The following is a 16,206-nucleotide window of genomic DNA, read 5'->3' as shown; positions in this document are numbered from 1 at the left end:
CAGGCTGGCCTCAAACTCACAGAGATCCACCTGCCTCTGCCTCCCAATTGCTGGGATTACAGGCGTGCGCCACCACTGCCCGGCTCAAAACTTTTTTTTAAAAAGAAAAGAAAGAATGCTTTGGTACCATATCTTGCTACTGGAGATCTCTGTCGTAAAAAGACCTGTATGTAAGGACAAACTCCAGATGGTAGACGAGGATGGATTCTGTTCACCTGGCAAGCATTGGCTATCCCTAAGGTCAGCTGCTTCTGAGTGGAAGTGCAGGGTGAGCTTCCAGGAGGAGAGCTGAGTGAACCTCCAAACTCCCCTCCTTCTGTCCCCACTTCACTCCAGGGAGGATCCTCATATTATGATACAAAAAGACTGAATTTGTTCATTCTGATTGCCATAGCTGCATGCCTGAAGCTGGATACCTTATAAAGAAGAGAGGTTTATTTGGCCTACAGTGTTGGAGGCTGGAAGCCAGAACCACCTGATGTTGCTATGACAAAGATCCCACCAACATGTCGCATCACAATCCATGACACCGTGAATGTCGGAAAGGGAGAGATCACACGGTGAGACAGGGAACCAGAGAGGAGGGAGAGGCTGGTCTTGCCCTTTTATCATAGCCCAATGCTGAGAAGTAACCAAGGTCCCCTGGGAAGTATCTGAACCTCTTCCAAAGACAGTGCCTCCAGACAACCAACCTGCTCCTGAGGCTCCATTTCTTAAAGATTCCCCCAAATGCCAGCATCATCACATTGGGGACCAAGCTGCCAACATATGAACTCAGACCGTTTCCAGATGGTAACAGTAATCCAAGGAACATTCACCAAAACAGGAGGAAAAAATACTGGAGGTGGAACATAGGAGAAAGTGCATTTGCTGGGCTCACTAGAATTCCTGCCACTGGTTAGGAGCATGTTTTCCCTTTCTTCCCCATGGAAGGCATCCCTCCCCAATACATACACAAGAAGCCTCCCTAGACCCTTCTCTGGGGTGAGTCTCTATGGGGTCTCCATGCCCTGAGTCCTGGCTGTGGTCACACCTAATGCCAAGGCATCTTGGCTTCTTGCCCTCTGCTGCACCAGACTTTGGCTTCCCAAGATCAGGAGCCCAAGAACAATGACTCCTGTCTAGTAGGAATCTGGAACTCAGTGTACTTGACTGTTGATAGACTGACATCCATGTGCTTTTTTAGTCAGGCTCTACAATGAGGAGCCAGAGCAGGGCGTATCCTCCACCCCAAAACTTCCAAACAAACCCCACCTCTGGCCCTGCTGGCGGTGCACAGCTGTCTTCCTGCATCCAGCCATCTTGCTGGTCCTGTGCAGCCCATGTTCTTGTCTCCGTGGACAAGACAGTCTCGGCAGCACAAATACCTGGTTTCATTTATCCACCTTCCTTCTTCAGCCCCTTTTCTTGGCAGAAAAGTTGACTTTAAAAAATCAGGTCAGCAAAATTGATTTGGAGACTCAGATTCTGTTCCACATCCTAATGAACGGAGCTGCAGGGCTGCTAGGCAAGTTGTTGGACACCGCAGAGCCAGCGAGGCGAGCCCTCATGTCCCTTTCATTCCCATGAGGGTGAGAAGCCATGCTTGTCCCCACAAGTTGGGCAACATTGGCAAGAGGGCCCCCTGTGGACACAGACACTGGGGGGGGGGGTCCTAGGGTTATGATTGCTGTGATAAAACACCACGACCAAAGAATTTGGGGGAAGAAAGGGTTTATTTGCCTTTCACTTCCACATCACGGTTCATCATCGAAGGAAGTCAGAACAGAAACCAAGCAGGAACCCAGAAGCTGAGGCTTATATAGAGGCCATGGCAGAGTGCCCTCTGCCATCAATCACTAATTAAGAAAATGCCCCACAGGCTTGTGTACAGCCGGATGTTACGGAGGCATTTTATCAGTTGAGGCTCCCTCCTCTCCGATGACTCCAGCTTGTGTCAAGTTGACAGAGAACTAGTCAGAAGGGGGTACATTTCTGCTCCATATTGGCCTTGCTGTCTTTGTGAGTTGGGAGGATTCCCTGCTGATTCTCCTAAGTCCTCTATCTCCTTTTGTACATGCCCCACAGACAGACAGACAGACAGACAGACAGACAGACAGACACACACACACACACACACACACACACACACACACAAGGGTGGCGGTTAGGAGGCAGTCTGTATAAAAAAGAGCTGATAGAGTAAGACAGAGCCACCCTCACTCCCACCCCGGTGAGAGCTGCTTACAAGCTTGGCCTCAGGAACTTACATTTTAAGAGTGTTCCACCATTCCCAGAACTGATGGAGGGCTCTTTGTGCCTCAGTTTACACACAACACAGTGTGTGCTGCACACCTGCCTTCTATCCAGCTGTCTAGAACACAGTGAGGTGTTCAGTGGAGAGTGACTTTGTGACCAGCAGCCAGCACGAATCCCGAGGCACTGTGTCGCTTAATGAGCTTTATGTGACATGTTAAGATGTTGGGAGTGCATGCTGCAGAGACCAGTCTGTGGTTAAGAGCACTTGCTGCTCTTGCAGAAGATGCAGGTTCAACCCTCCAGAACCCACTTTGTGCCTCACAAGCTAATGACAGCTCTGGGTTGCTAGGATCTGTGTGGACTATGCTGATTTCTAGGGTAGGGTGGGACAGAGGCTGTCAGAACCCAGAGGTGAGAACTCAGGACTCCATCTGACCCACTTCCACAAGCCTGCCTGGAGGTGAGAAGTGGATGGGTTCTGAGCATCTCCACAGTGTTCAGAAGGGTTGCTTAGGAACAGCCCTCAGCGGCCAAAGGAAGAATGGATCAGACAGGGAAGGCAGAAGGGGACAGAGAGGACAGAAGCCCCTTCCTGTCTCATCGACATGAACCACCAGAGAGTCCCCGAAGGACCCTGTGACTCTAGGACACTCAGAGAGAGGCTGGCCCTGCCCTTGAAGGGGCTGCTAGTCATCTGGGGAGCACACTGGCACATGCTGGTGATGGTGCTACAGCCCAGGCCCTGGCGTTGAAGAAGCAACTGAGCCACATTCAGACCTGGTGGGGCCCAGGCCCAGGAAGAATAGCATTTCCTGGGGCTGAGTCAGCACCTTCACACTCCCATGGCTCTTCCTCTCCCACTGCCCCATGTCGATTGTATGGATTGTATCGGGCACTTGGTATAAATTAATGTAACAACTCAGAACCATTTCACATGTAAAGTCAGGGGTTCCCAGGTTGCCTAGAATTAGCATAGGAGGTGGATCTCTGTGCCCTCCCCTCAAGAAACCCCGAGGGACCACAGTGTGTCAAATGGGATGAGAGAAAAGAAACCACCAGAATCTAGGCTTTGGGTGGGACGCTAAAGAGGAACAAGAAGACTGTTGCATATGGCAAGTCCTTCTGTCTGCCTCCCACACAAATCTGTAAAATGGGCACAGGGTTGGCATGTGTGCTGAGGTCATTTCTGTAAGACACTGAATGTCTACCCTGACCCAGGCCTACCCAGAGGCTGTTACACATTGCCACACTCAATCACTACGAGGATACCACCAATACTACCCCCAGCTGAGAAGAAAGCTGAGGTCCCCAAAGGCAGGAGAGCCACCCAGGTACACTCAGCACTGAGGCCTCCATCTAGAAGGCCCGATTTCAAAGACTCATGTTCTCTGCTCTGCCTGGTACCAAGGAGAGTGCTAAGAAAGCCAGAGCCATTTTAGTGAGCTTTACAGAGGCTCTGACCCTTTCCTGTTCCACTGCAGTCTGTTGTTGGAATCTCAGGGCCAATCCAGGGATAAGGTGCCAGGTGCCATGATTCCATCTCTTCCCGTGGCAGCTGTTATATATGGGTCACGTGTATTAGGCAGTTCATGTCTCCATGAAATTGAATTTCCCCAATGTGAGAGCTTCTGTTGCCATGAGGTTCCCAGGGTTTATTCTCTTCATAAGGAAGGGCCATTTGTTGGGTGTTATGGTGAAGAGGGGCAGCAGGTCCTGCACGCTAACGAGGCCCCTGCTTCCCTTCCCCGGTGCTGAGGCTTCTGCATTGGCAGTCAGGCTGGGCAGACAGTGGATGGCTTTTCTTCTCCGCCCTCTTTCTAATGTCTGTGGTGACATGTGCTCCTAGAATAAATGGGCAATGTGCCTCACGGTAACATGGCATTTCATTGCCCTCCTGCAGGCAAGGGAAGCTGCAGAGAAGGAGAATTAGCAGAGCATGCCACTGGCAGTCGGGGAGGGGCCGCAGACATGTTCCGGGGCTTTGGTCAGGCTTTGCTCTTTCAGTTACCAAGAACTGTGTTCCATCGTGCCTCAGTTTCTGTGAGAATGATGACCGAGCTTCTAAGATCTGCATGAGGCTTAAAAGAGACAGCATGTAAATGTCACTTGCGGCAGTGGCCTGTGTGCCACTGAGCAGTCAGTGAGAGCTAACAGCTGTGACTGTGGTCAGGAGTTTGGAGGCATCACCACACAGAGTCTTCACGTCAATCTTGAGGGTGCACTGACTTACCACTGGGCCCTCCTCCCCTCCCTGTCTCCCTGGAGGCCGGGGAACAATGAAATGAAGGCCCAAAGCCAGCATTTGATCTGGGCACTCAGAGGTGGAGGCAGGGGATGAATTGGAATTCAGTCTGGGCTACAATGTCAATTTTGGGTCAGCTAAAGCTACATGGGGAGACCCCGTTCATAAACAGACAGATGACAGACAGGGAGGATGTGAGAAGTCACTGCAGACAGGGATTTGTGCCAAAAACAAGGACAAGACTGGGGGGGGGGGGAATGTGCAGAGCACGTGAGGCCTCAGCTCCACTGAGCCAGCTTCCTGCCAGGCCCCCCAGCTGGAAGCTGGGGCAGTAAAGAGAGCAGTAAGGGACTGAGGTGTCTGTCTGTCTGTCTGTCTGTCTGTCTGTCTCTCATCCACACACACACTACAGGAGTGTGGCACAAGGAGCTGGGTGCGTGGAACTATGAAAGGACACTTACAGCGCACTGCACACACACAGCAAAGAAGGTGATATGTGAGGTGTTGGGCCTCAAAGCTTAGGAGTCTGTAGGGGTGGGGTGGGGAGAAGGATTTGGCATACCATCCATGGTGACAGACAGCCATCCCCCTGAGTATCTGGGACGTTTGCAGTAGTGAGGAGCTTGGCAGGTGATGTGGAGAAACAGCTTTTGTAGCTCCCATGCTGGGCACTATTGGAGGACACTGTATTAGTTCCCTGGAGCTGCCATGAAAATGGACCATAAACCCTATGGCTTAATGCAGCAGGACTTCATTTGCTCACAGTTACAGAAGCCAGAAGTTCAAAACCAAGATGAGGATAGGCCCTGTCTTGGTCATGATCAATACTGCTGTGATGAAACATCATGACCAAAGCCACTTGATGAGGAAAAAGTTTACTTGGCTTAGCCTTCTTCATTTCACTGAAGGAAGTCAGAACAGGAACCTAGAGGCAGGAACAGATGGAGGGGCTATGGAGGGGCTATGCAGGGGTGCTGCTTAACTGGCTTGCTCAGCCTTTTCTCTTATAGAACCAAGGACCACCAATCCAAGGATGGCACCACCCACAGTGGGTTGGGCCCTCCCTCATCAATCACTAGTTAAGAAAATGCCCTATAGGCTTGCCTGCAGCCTGATCTTAAGGAGGCATTTTCTTAATTGAGGTTCCCTTCTCCCCAATGACTCCAGCCTGTTTCAAGTTAACATGAAACTAGCCAGCACACTCTACAAAGTCTTCTCCCCTTGCCTCTTCTGGCTCCTGTGACTCCCTCCATGGCTCCTCCTTCCTCTGTGTGTCTGTCTTCATATGTGTCTCCAATAAAGCCATGTCTCCTGGACTTTAATACCCTGATCTCACCTCAAGACCTTTGACCCAACCATACTTACCATGCTCACCCTTCCAAATGAGGTACCATTTATGGCAGATTAAGATGTGGGAATGCCAAGCTCTGGAGTCCAGTCGAAGAGAGGGAAGAGAGATTCTATGAGCAAGGGGCATCAAGATCATGATGGGGAAACCTACAGAGACAAACTAGTGGGAACTCATGAAATTTAGACCAACATCTGTGGAGCTGTGGAGCCTGCATGGGACTGGACTAGGCCCTCTACATAGCGAGACAGTTGTGTAGCATGATCTGCTTAAGGGGCCCTCTGACAGTAGGATCAGAATACATGCCTGGTTCATGAACAGGCCTTTTGGAGCCCACTACCTATGATGGGACACCTTGCACAGCCTTGAGGCAGAGGAAGAGCTTGGACCTGCCTCTACTAAATGTACCTCCCCATGGGAGGCCTTACCTTCTTGTAGGAGGGAATAGGGAGAGGGTTGGGAGGGGGAGACTGGAGGGGTGGAAGGAGAGAAGAGGGGGATCTTTGGTATGTAAAATGAATAAAAAAAATTGTTAATAAAAATAAACAAAAGAAGATGTGGGCGTGCATTTTAGAGTCCAGTCCCCTTCCTGCTCCAGGGATTTACATGTACCATCTAACTGATGGCCCCCCTTATGGAGGAGGAAGGTTTCCACAGGGATCAAAGCTGGAACCCACAGGGCAGGACCCTCCCATGCACATTTAGCACTCTCTACCCTGTGTGGAGAACTGCTTCTGACCTGGGCTTCAAGCCAGCATGCAGCAGATGAGCACATGCTCAGTCCATGCTTTATGAGGAGCAGAGCAGACCAGCCCCTGGGTGGCACATCACATAGTTCAGCACCTGAGAGTATACTGTGTAATGAACTGTGTGTCCTTGGGGAAAGCACATGACCTCTCTGTACCTAGTCTCATCTAAAAGAGGAAGATCCAGTAGAATCTACCTCACGGGCCATCAGTCAAACAGAACCCAACTCTGGAAGTGAGAGTTGACTCACTCTGCCTCCCAAAGGGGGAGGTGAGGGGCAACAGACCGACTGGGTTCTTTCTGACACAGAAGTATCTCAGAGAGCAGGAGTGGATGAGGAGGGGCTAAGTGTTGCCTAAGAACTTGAGGGGAGGTTGGGGGAAGAGGCTCTCCTTGATCTGGGGTGTCTAGAATGGATAGAGAAGTTAGTGACTTTGAAGGTAGGAACTGGTGACCAGACAGAGACAGGGAGGTTGGGGTTGTGTTAGGGCCTTGTCTCCCCTGCTGAGCAAACATCATGGAGGAAAGGCTCCTTTCTGCAAAGCAGCAGCCAGGAGGCTGGGTGTCCAGAGCAGGGTGGTGCTGGCTCAGGCTGGTGGGTGGGGGAGCAGCAGAGATCTGCCAAAAGCATCCCAGGTGCTTTCTCCTGGGTGGGATGGCATGGGCTTCAGAGTCTGGTCCCTGTCACCTCAGTGGTTCAGTGGTTCTGGTCCCTGTCACCTCAGCAATGTTTCCTGTAACTCTCCTGTCACAGGCCACTCCTTCCAGGCCCTCTGGGCCCCCAAGTTCTTTGCAGAATCTCTGGGCAGTCTGGATGCTCTGCCCAGAATTACACTGTGTCTGGCTCCTTCCAGCTCACCCTGCCCTCCATTCACTCTGCCCCACACCCTGCTCTGTGACATGCTGGGAGGTTATTCCGCCAGGGGCTGATCTGAAACCTGAGTGTTCACTGCACAGTCCTGGTGGCCTGCCTGCCTCATGGCATGTGGCTCGGGGAGGACCTTGATGTCTGTTTGGGATGAGGAAGTCAGGGAGAGAGGGAAGGAACAGAAGAGAGGGACAGATGGTGACAGGTGGTGACGACCATATTACACAACACCTCACATCTAGCATGAAAAACCTGTAATTCGCTGCTGGTCCCAGATTGTTAGATTCTAGGGTGAAGCCAAGGACACATCAATAAATCCTGACATGGAGCCCACTTTCTATGTTCAGAGCATGTTGAGAGATGGGTGGAGAAATGGAAGGTCCTTCCCTGCAGGCCAAGGCTCATCCTTCCATGGGGGGTACTTATAGCTACAGGCTTCAAGTTCTGGAGGCCTCTGAATTCCACTGATCTTCCTGAAAGGAGAGGCTGGCCCAGGGCAGCCAGGTCTCTATCTGCCTGAAAATCTCACTGCAAGCCAAATCAGAAATCCCTAGCCACTAAGCAAGTCTCTTCAACTCAACTCATTCCACTCTGCTGCCCAGGCTAGTTCAACGTTTGAGATAGACCCTAATGACCAGCCTTCCCACTGGCCTCCCTGCCTCCAGCCCTGCCCCCTCCAGAGACACCTTGCCAAAGCCTAATCTTGCTCCAGCCACTTGGCTGTGTAAAATCTTCTCTAGTTCCCTGTCACCCTTGAGTTAACGCTCCATGCTGAGTATGTCCACTCCCCACCGCTCCGCTCCTCTGAGCCAAACCTACTCTGTTTCTAGAACAGCCCAGATCTTCTCCAGCTGCCCTCTGGAGGAGGCACGTTCCTCTACTCAGAGCCACTTGCCCTCCTACTTGCTATTCTCAGCAGTTACCCGCACTGTCACATCCCCAACCCCGGGTTAGTTCCAGAGCCCCCTGTGCTGATAGCCTTGGTCACAGAGAAATCCCTACTAAAATTAAGGAGAGGAAGGAAGGCTTTCAAACAACATGACCTCCATTTACCCTGACACGAGCTAGCCTACTGGGTAAAACCTCACACATGAGCAGGTTACTCAGCTCAACACTCAGCATTCAGGAGCCAGGGACTTCAGATATAATAATATAATAATATAATATTCAGATTCTGATGTCATTACCCAGGCGGAGCCAGAAAGTGAGGATTGTTTAAAATGTCCATGCGATGATAATACATGCAGCCAGCTTGAGATCCAAATCCAAAGAGTTTACAGGAGGAGTCATTCTCTCCACGGGTGTACCCTCAGTCCACTGGAAGGTTGACAAACTATGCCCGTGTCCTGGGCCCACTTGCTCCTTGCCCATTCATTTAGGATCCACAGGAGGGGAACCTAGATGCCTGCATCCTCAGGCCCCCAGATGCTTCTGACAGCAGACTTGAAACCACACCTTTCCTCCCTTCCGCTTCTTTGCCCAGTGATGTTTTCTGAAAGGCTCTCTGTCACACAATCAGCCTTGATGACCTTGGTAAATCACAACCTGCTCCTCTCAGAGATTAGGAATGGGAAAGCCCTGCATGTCTGGGGAGGCTACCCCTGGGTGAGCATGCTGGACATTCTTCTCTAACCTGCTAGTGGCCTCTGGGGTGGGAGCACCCACCCTAAATGGGTGTTCCCCAGGGACATGCCTGTCTTTAGACATCTTGCCCTGCTGCTATGTTTGTCAAAAGGCCAGGGCTCTCCTCAGTCAGAGGCTGAGATTACATGTGGTCACTAGGATGGGAGATTTTCCCAGGGCCTTCCGCGCCCCCCCCCCCCCCGGGACTGCTGGGGATGGCAAGGTGGGTCTGTGGATCTCTGTTCCTTCCTTTGCATGCTTGAGGTCCACAGACACATCGCTGCCACAAATATTGCCACAAATGACTCTTGGCATCCTGGTACCATGGGCAGCCCACTTGGCTGGGCCTGCAGGGATGCCAGCAACATTTTAAAACTCTCTGATGGTGTCACCACCACGGAGGCAGAGTGTTCCCTCAGCTCTGGCATTTAAAGCCTGAGGTAAAATTTTGCACACTGTAAAATTAGTCACTTTAAAACGAACCATTCAGTGACATTTAGAATATTTGCAGCACTATGTGACCATTATCCTTGTCTAATTCCAAAACATTTTCATCGCCCAGAAGGAACCCGGTACCCATTATCAGTCATTCCCCATTGCCCCGCCCCCAAGCCCTGACAATTGCCAATGTGTTTTCCATCTCTACAGTTTAATCTCTTCTAGCTATTTCTTGGTGACCTTTTAGATATGACTTATTTTATTCAGTATAATGATTTTGAGGTCTGTCTACATCTGTCACACATATTTCATCCCTCTTATGACTGAATGATATTATGTGAATACACACCATTTATCAAGATCAGTGGGTGACTGGATACAGAACCCCATGCTGAATACCAAACTCCTCAGAAGTGCAATTCCCATGAATTTGCATACGACCTTTGTTCATCTTCCTGTGTGTGTTAGTTCTCCTCTGGAGTTCTTATAAAATGTAGTACAATATAAATCCATGTTAGTAAGTGCCATATAATCCTATATGGGAAACATGATTTTTTTTTTAAAAAAAAGGCTGAAGTTTGCTCAGTATAGAAAATTTTACTTTTCCACATATTTTTGGTCTCTAGTTGATTGAATCCATTAACATGGAATCATTAAATATGAGGGGCTGATAAGATGATACAGTTATCCTATGCAAATGTTTGGACCGTTTCTGTCTTTTGCATCTTGGAAAATCTGGAAATTTTTAGTTTCTTTACGTCTGTAACCCAGACACTGCCTGACCAGTGCTTTTGGGTTCTCAGGGATTAGTGTGTGGGTGATCCTGGATGACCCACTTTCCTGTGTATCTAAACATTAATTTGGGGGAGCATAGTGTCTCTCCAGGTTCCGTTTCCATGGGCTTGTGCATTTTAGCTTCATGTCCTGCCGAGTGACCTGGGTCGGATCTCAGCATCATCTCTTCCTACTGTGTGATAGCCCTGAACTCTGCCTGGGAGGCTAATGTGTGTGCAGCAAGCTTCCAACAGAGGGCTTGGGCAATGGAGGAAGTGCCCAGGACAGCACAATGCTTCGACAGTAACTTAAAATGGGATTTCACATCCATATGAGTCGAGAAATTCCTCACGGACTGTGATTCTCTCCTCACTTTCTTTCCTCTTTCAGGCTCCTCCCATCCAGTATTTAAAGGGACCATCAGGCAATTTGGAGCTTCACAGACTCCTCCCTACACTTAACCACCTATCTTAGGACTCCCCCAAACATTGATCAAAAGGAACTTTCTCCTCCTCGGAGGAACTGTGCCCAATTTCTAGCCCAATTCAATGGGCTAGCAGCTCTTTAAAAATAATACACACACCCAAGTTCTGACAAGGACTCAACAGGCTCCAGTATCATGGGGGAGGGATGGCCTTTCCTTTTGTACACATGTGGTGTCACGGACACAGTGTGATCTTGCAGTTAGCCACTTACTCCTTTCTAACATGTCCTAGTGTTCTTCAGTTGGGTGTTGCAGTACTAAACAAACAAACACTTGCTTGTAGCTAACAGCCAGGAGTTGATCCTTTACTCTGAGCTGGTTGGTTGGTGATGATCGCATGCTTCTCAGGTAGAAAAGGGACACTTGAACTTAAAATGTCCAAGTCTTTTTACGGTTGTGTGGCAACCGTGCTATAGACAGCCTTTAGAGTTTTAAAGGCTGTGTCACGACTGCAGGTGAGAGGTGGCATGGCTTCAGACACTCTGGAAACGACTGGAGTAGTAAAAAGTGGTCAGGTGGTGGGTTCATGTCAAGGCAGATGTTCCTGCCGAGCTGAAGCGCAGTGTAGGGGGAAACAGTTAATGGTGGCCAGGAGGTTTGTGTTCAATGTGGACCACGTGGAGCTGGCATTTCCTGCGGTGGGGAGAAAGTAGCTGGAATAGAGTTGGAGTGGGCAAACAGTGGATGGGGCACACATTCCAGGTGGGTACCAGGTGTCAAACACAGGCAAAGCAAGCAATTGGTGCCTGACATTAGAACACAGTGGTGGTGACAGGGGTGTGGTGTGAAGGAAAGCAGGAAGCCCTGGATGTGACGGCTGACCCCTCCCAACCACCCCCATTCCCCGTGTTAATAGGAAGAGTGGGGGAGGGAGCGTATGTAGAGTCAAGAAAGAACTTTCTAGATTTCCCTGTAGGAGGGGGAAACTGGAGTTCATGGAGTGCAAGCTTCCTCAGGGTCATACTAAATGTTAGCATATATCTAATATTTATGTGTCTTTGTCAAGCCAAGATACAGCCAGACTGCCTCTTGGCTCCGGGTGCTGAAGGCTGCATGTATGGCTTGAAAGCGCATGAGCTGAGACGGAGTGACACCTCTATCTTTCTCAGGTCACCATCCTTGTCGGCCTGGCCCTTGCTTTCCTCGCCTGCATCGTGTTCCTGGTGGTTTACAAAGCCTTCACCTATGACCACAGCTGTCCCGAGGGATTTGTCTACAAGGTAAGGGGCTTGCGGCAGGTGGGTGGCCGTCGGTGATTGTCAGTGTCTCTTCCCTAGTGGCCATATTTGAGCATGGCGCTCTCCCAATGGACTGAAACACAGCTGGAAGGGAGCAATCCCAACTTCCTGAAGGACCAGTCTCAGGAAGGAACTAGGGTGCTATAGCAAAATCAGGAAGTGGGCCAGCTCCAGACCGCGCATGAGCAGGGAAGGCCGGCTCCAAGGATGCCCACTGACACTTGACACTGACTTGCTTATCTTTGGAAAACTCTGCTTCATGTGGATCTTCCAGACCAACTTGCTGATTCCTTACCTCAGAGTGTCCCTAAAGAGACACGAGGCACAGAACAGTGCTTCTGGGCTTTTCTCCCAGCCTGTGTCCAGACTCCTAACCCTCTGGGTGGCTTTCCTCCTAACCATTGCTTTAGTTGCCTCCTTCCTTCAAAGACTTGGGTGACCTGGGGCTCTTCTTACTCCTTTGGAGAATTATGTGTGCCCAAACAATCAAATAGTTTAGCATAAACAACAAACAAACAAATAAATAAATAAATAGTAGAAACAAGCAAATAAACAAGTCTATTGGGTAACCGACCCTCGATACATGTTAGTTGCAATAAAGTTAGCTGTTTTAAATCTGAAACAGGTGGTGATGGGTTTTTTTTCCCTTGTTTTTTGGATTTTGGGTTTTTTGTTCATTTGTTTTGGGGTTTCTTTGTGTAACAGCCCTGCCTGTCCTGGAACTCACTTTGTAAACCAGGTTGGCCTCAAAATCACAAAGATCTACCTGTCTGTCTCTGCTTCCCAAGTGCTGGGATTTACCACTGCCGGGCAACGTTAACTTTTATAACCACCGTTCACTGAGTATTTATTTTCTGTCAGGCTACTTACTAGAAATTTCCATAAACATCCTCTCTACTGAGCCACACAACTGTTCTGAAAATGGGATTATTTTGGTCCCTGTTTTCCATAAGAAGTAACAGAAATTCGGGGTATTTAGTTAAGAGGATTTCCCAAGGCATCGCAGCTAGGAAGATGCTCCAAAGTGGGGGGTCAAACAAGGACTGTTCCGACTTGAGAGCGTGTGCCTTTGGGTGCTGCTGTATGCCTCTGTGGAGCGATGCTCCAAAGGAAGAGAAGCTGGGGCTCTGAAGGAATGGAGACAGTGAGAGCAGGCACTGGAGACAGCCGAATAAACCACACTTTATCTGCACAAGGGGATTCTTTAGAAGTACGGCAGCCAAAAAAGACTGTCTGCTTTCTGACTGACTTCCCTCTAAGATAATATTGGCAATCAAAGGAAGAAGTTCTACCTGTGTGCACAGTGGGGAGGTGGAAGGGGTTTGCTTTATTTTTTTTTTCCCAGAAGGAAATTCTAAAAAGATAAAAGTTTAAAATACCAAACATGGATGCTCAGAGAGGAGGAAGGAATCAGGGAGGGATGCAACGTTCATTCAGAATTATCTCACTATATATTTTCCTTAAAATACATAAATTGTTGACTTATTTGATAAATAAATAAGAAAAAGTAAACACTGGAGATTAAAAGCAAGCTAAACAAAGAACCTAGTTCTGTTTCAAGTGAAGAAAACTAGGATTTGGAATAACTGCAGGGTGCAGCCTGTAGACTGCAGAATCTTAGTAGAAAATAAGATGTAGGGATGACAGGAGAACTCCCCACAGGCAGAAACTATCATAAGTTCAAAGTGCCTTTAGTGCATCTCACCTATCAGGTGTCAGAACTTTATATGGGCCTACAGTTGGCTAAAACCACCTGGAACAATGCCTACTTTGTAACATTAACTGTTTTATGCGATTTATTGAGTACTGTGTGAGATTGAGAAACAGGATTGTATAGGTACACATTAGTACCATCAAACAGTTGAAATGCCCAAGTCAAACCCTTATAAACAGAGAATGTCTGTAGCTTAAGGACATTAAGACAATTGGTAGTATTCTATGATTATCCTTATATATGGTGGAATACTACAAATGCATAATGAAAATTCATATTAACATCAGGAACCGATAACATTGATATGAGAAAAGAAATGCATGTATAAAACTAAGTCCATGAAATTGTCATCTGTGGACAATCACCCAGACAGCTCCTGGGGACCAGACAGACCAGAGGACCCCATGTCGTGCTACCAGGAGCTACTATTGTCATATGGTCATCAAGCAGATGAGTCTGGTCTGACCTCGGTACCAGTAGGTGATTCTCCTCTGCTCTGAAGATGGCCATGGTAGAATATTGAGGAAGGTCTGCTGAGGTGTGATTGAGAGCCGGATGAAATGGGGCAGCAGTGTCTCCGTAGGTGCCAGCAGCCCACCCAGATACACTTGACTCTTTTTTTTTTTTTTTTTTTTTTTTTTTTGAGCTGAGGCTCTACCACTGAGCTAAATCCCCAACCCTTGACTATTATCTCTTTCTTCCCCAGCACAAGCGCTGTATCCCGGCCTCACTGGATGCTTACTACTCATCCCAGGACCCCAGTTCCAGGAGCCGCTTCTACACAGTCATCAGCCACTACAGCGTGGCCAAGCAGAGCACTGCCCGGGCCATCGGGCCGTGGCTGTCGGCCGCTGCCGTCATCCACGAGCCCAAGCCACCCAAGACCCAGGGCCATTAGAGGCCTGCCCCAGCCGGGAAGGGGGTGGGGGTGTAGAGGGGAACCCCCGACTGGCTAAGCAAAGCTGGAGCTACAAGACAACACTGTACTGCTGGGGTACGGGGTGGGGGCGGGGCAGGATGGGGTCTGGGGAGAACTCCCCGAAAATATTGTGCACTGGAGTTGTCTGAATCGATCTTTCCTTTTGTCCTTTCGTATTGTTGCTTCGTACCCAAGTCAGGCTCATGTACAAAGGCATGTTTCGTGTCGATTGTTCCCATGTAAGATATTTTCAAAGCCACCGCTTATTCTTTGTTAGGATAATTTAGAGACAGAAAGGGGAGCCAGAGAACAATGAATAAAAAGCATGAAGCGGGCTCTGTATGGAAGACACAGCAGGGTGGTGAAGAGCACAGCCCCTCTGGGCTTCTTAGATAAGGCACCGTGGCTTCAGTGTGGGTGTGGGCGGCCGAGTATCTGTGTGGCAAAGGGTGGGCTGTTTGGTGTGCCGGTGGTCTGCAGGAGAGGAACACAGCAGGGCAGGGAAGGCTGAATTGGAGAGAAAGGTGATGCTGGCATTTCTAAACCGGGAATGCATGCGTAGAGTACCACTCCGTGGTGAGTGTGCAGGGTGAGCACACAGGGGAGGCATCGTGCTCAGCCCCGGGCAGCCCGTGGGACCTAGGCTCCGAAAGCTCACAGGCAGCAAACACAGACGTGGGTAGATGTTGTCTTTCTTTTATTTTTCCTAGGGGTATCCCTAGACGCTTCCTGTGTTTTCAAGAAAAAGGAAGAGAGGGGACAAGGACATGGGTCAGGCGGGTCGCCCTGGGCTTCTAGCAGAGGCACCCAGGTTTTACCTGCTTGCTCTTTCCCCAAAGTGCTCATGACAGCAGCGGCAACAATTGGATCCTAGCCAGGAAATCCAAGAGACAGCCGGGAGGAACCCCGAACATTGGGCCTGCAGGGGTGGCAGGTCATTTCTGGAAGAAGCTGGAGAAGGCCGCTGTCTTTGGTTTCCCCTGTTGTGTTGACAGAGGATAGGCATCCAAACTCCCCAGCCCAGTTCCAGAAGCACCTGATTTGAGGGGGTGGGGGGACATAGCCAGCATCCTTAGGCTTCCTGTCCCAGGGCACTGTAGGGCAAGCTATTGTGGGGGAGGGGGGCTCTTGCTTCTCAGGAGCATTCCGGAAGGCCCTTTTCTGTGGAGGTGCTGGCTCTAGGCCCAAGAGGACCAGAACTGGCCAGGAGAATTGTTCATTTGACATGTGTTACTGTTTCCCAATGCCTCTCCAACAGGCCATTTAAGGGTGTTTTTTTTTTTGTTTTGTTTTTTTGGGTTTTTTTTTTTTTTTTTTTTTTTTTTTTTTGTGGCTTGCTATATTGCTGAAATCACTTTCCACAGCAGCTGGGTAATAGGAGTAGTGTAGCTCAAGCTGTCCCACCAAACACGCTCATCTGATTTTCCCTCCCTCCTCCCCCCTGGGGATCCCATCACCTCGGGTCACCTGTAAACTCATTTGTCATCTGAAGCAGATCCACAAATCGTCCCTAGCAAAACCACAGAGCGCTTTATAATTTTGTGGTGTATTTTTGTCAGTAGGTAGCAGAGGC

At 49.4% G+C, this 16,206-nt stretch overlaps 1 protein-coding gene across 1 annotated transcript in view; it reads left to right on the top strand.

The window, feature by feature from the left end:
* The window catches only part of Nsg2 (neuronal vesicle trafficking associated 2), a 55,208-nt gene extending 39,258 nt beyond the window's left edge, over positions 1-15,950 (top strand). Inside the window, exons 4-5 of the mRNA XM_036196780.1 lie at positions 11,872-11,982; positions 14,421-15,950. Coding sequence (XP_036052673.1) covers positions 11,872-11,982; positions 14,421-14,612 — 303 coding nt within the window. The 3' untranslated portion in view covers positions 14,613-15,950. The remainder of the gene's footprint in view (positions 1-11,871; positions 11,983-14,420) is intronic.
* The last annotated feature ends 256 nt before the right edge of the window (positions 15,951-16,206 follow it).

Source organism: Onychomys torridus, chromosome 8 (assembly GCF_903995425.1).
Source record: "Onychomys torridus chromosome 8, mOncTor1.1, whole genome shotgun sequence".
Classification (NCBI taxonomy): domain Eukaryota; kingdom Metazoa; phylum Chordata; class Mammalia; order Rodentia; family Cricetidae; genus Onychomys; species Onychomys torridus.
This window is presented reverse-complemented; position numbering and strand designations above follow the sequence as displayed.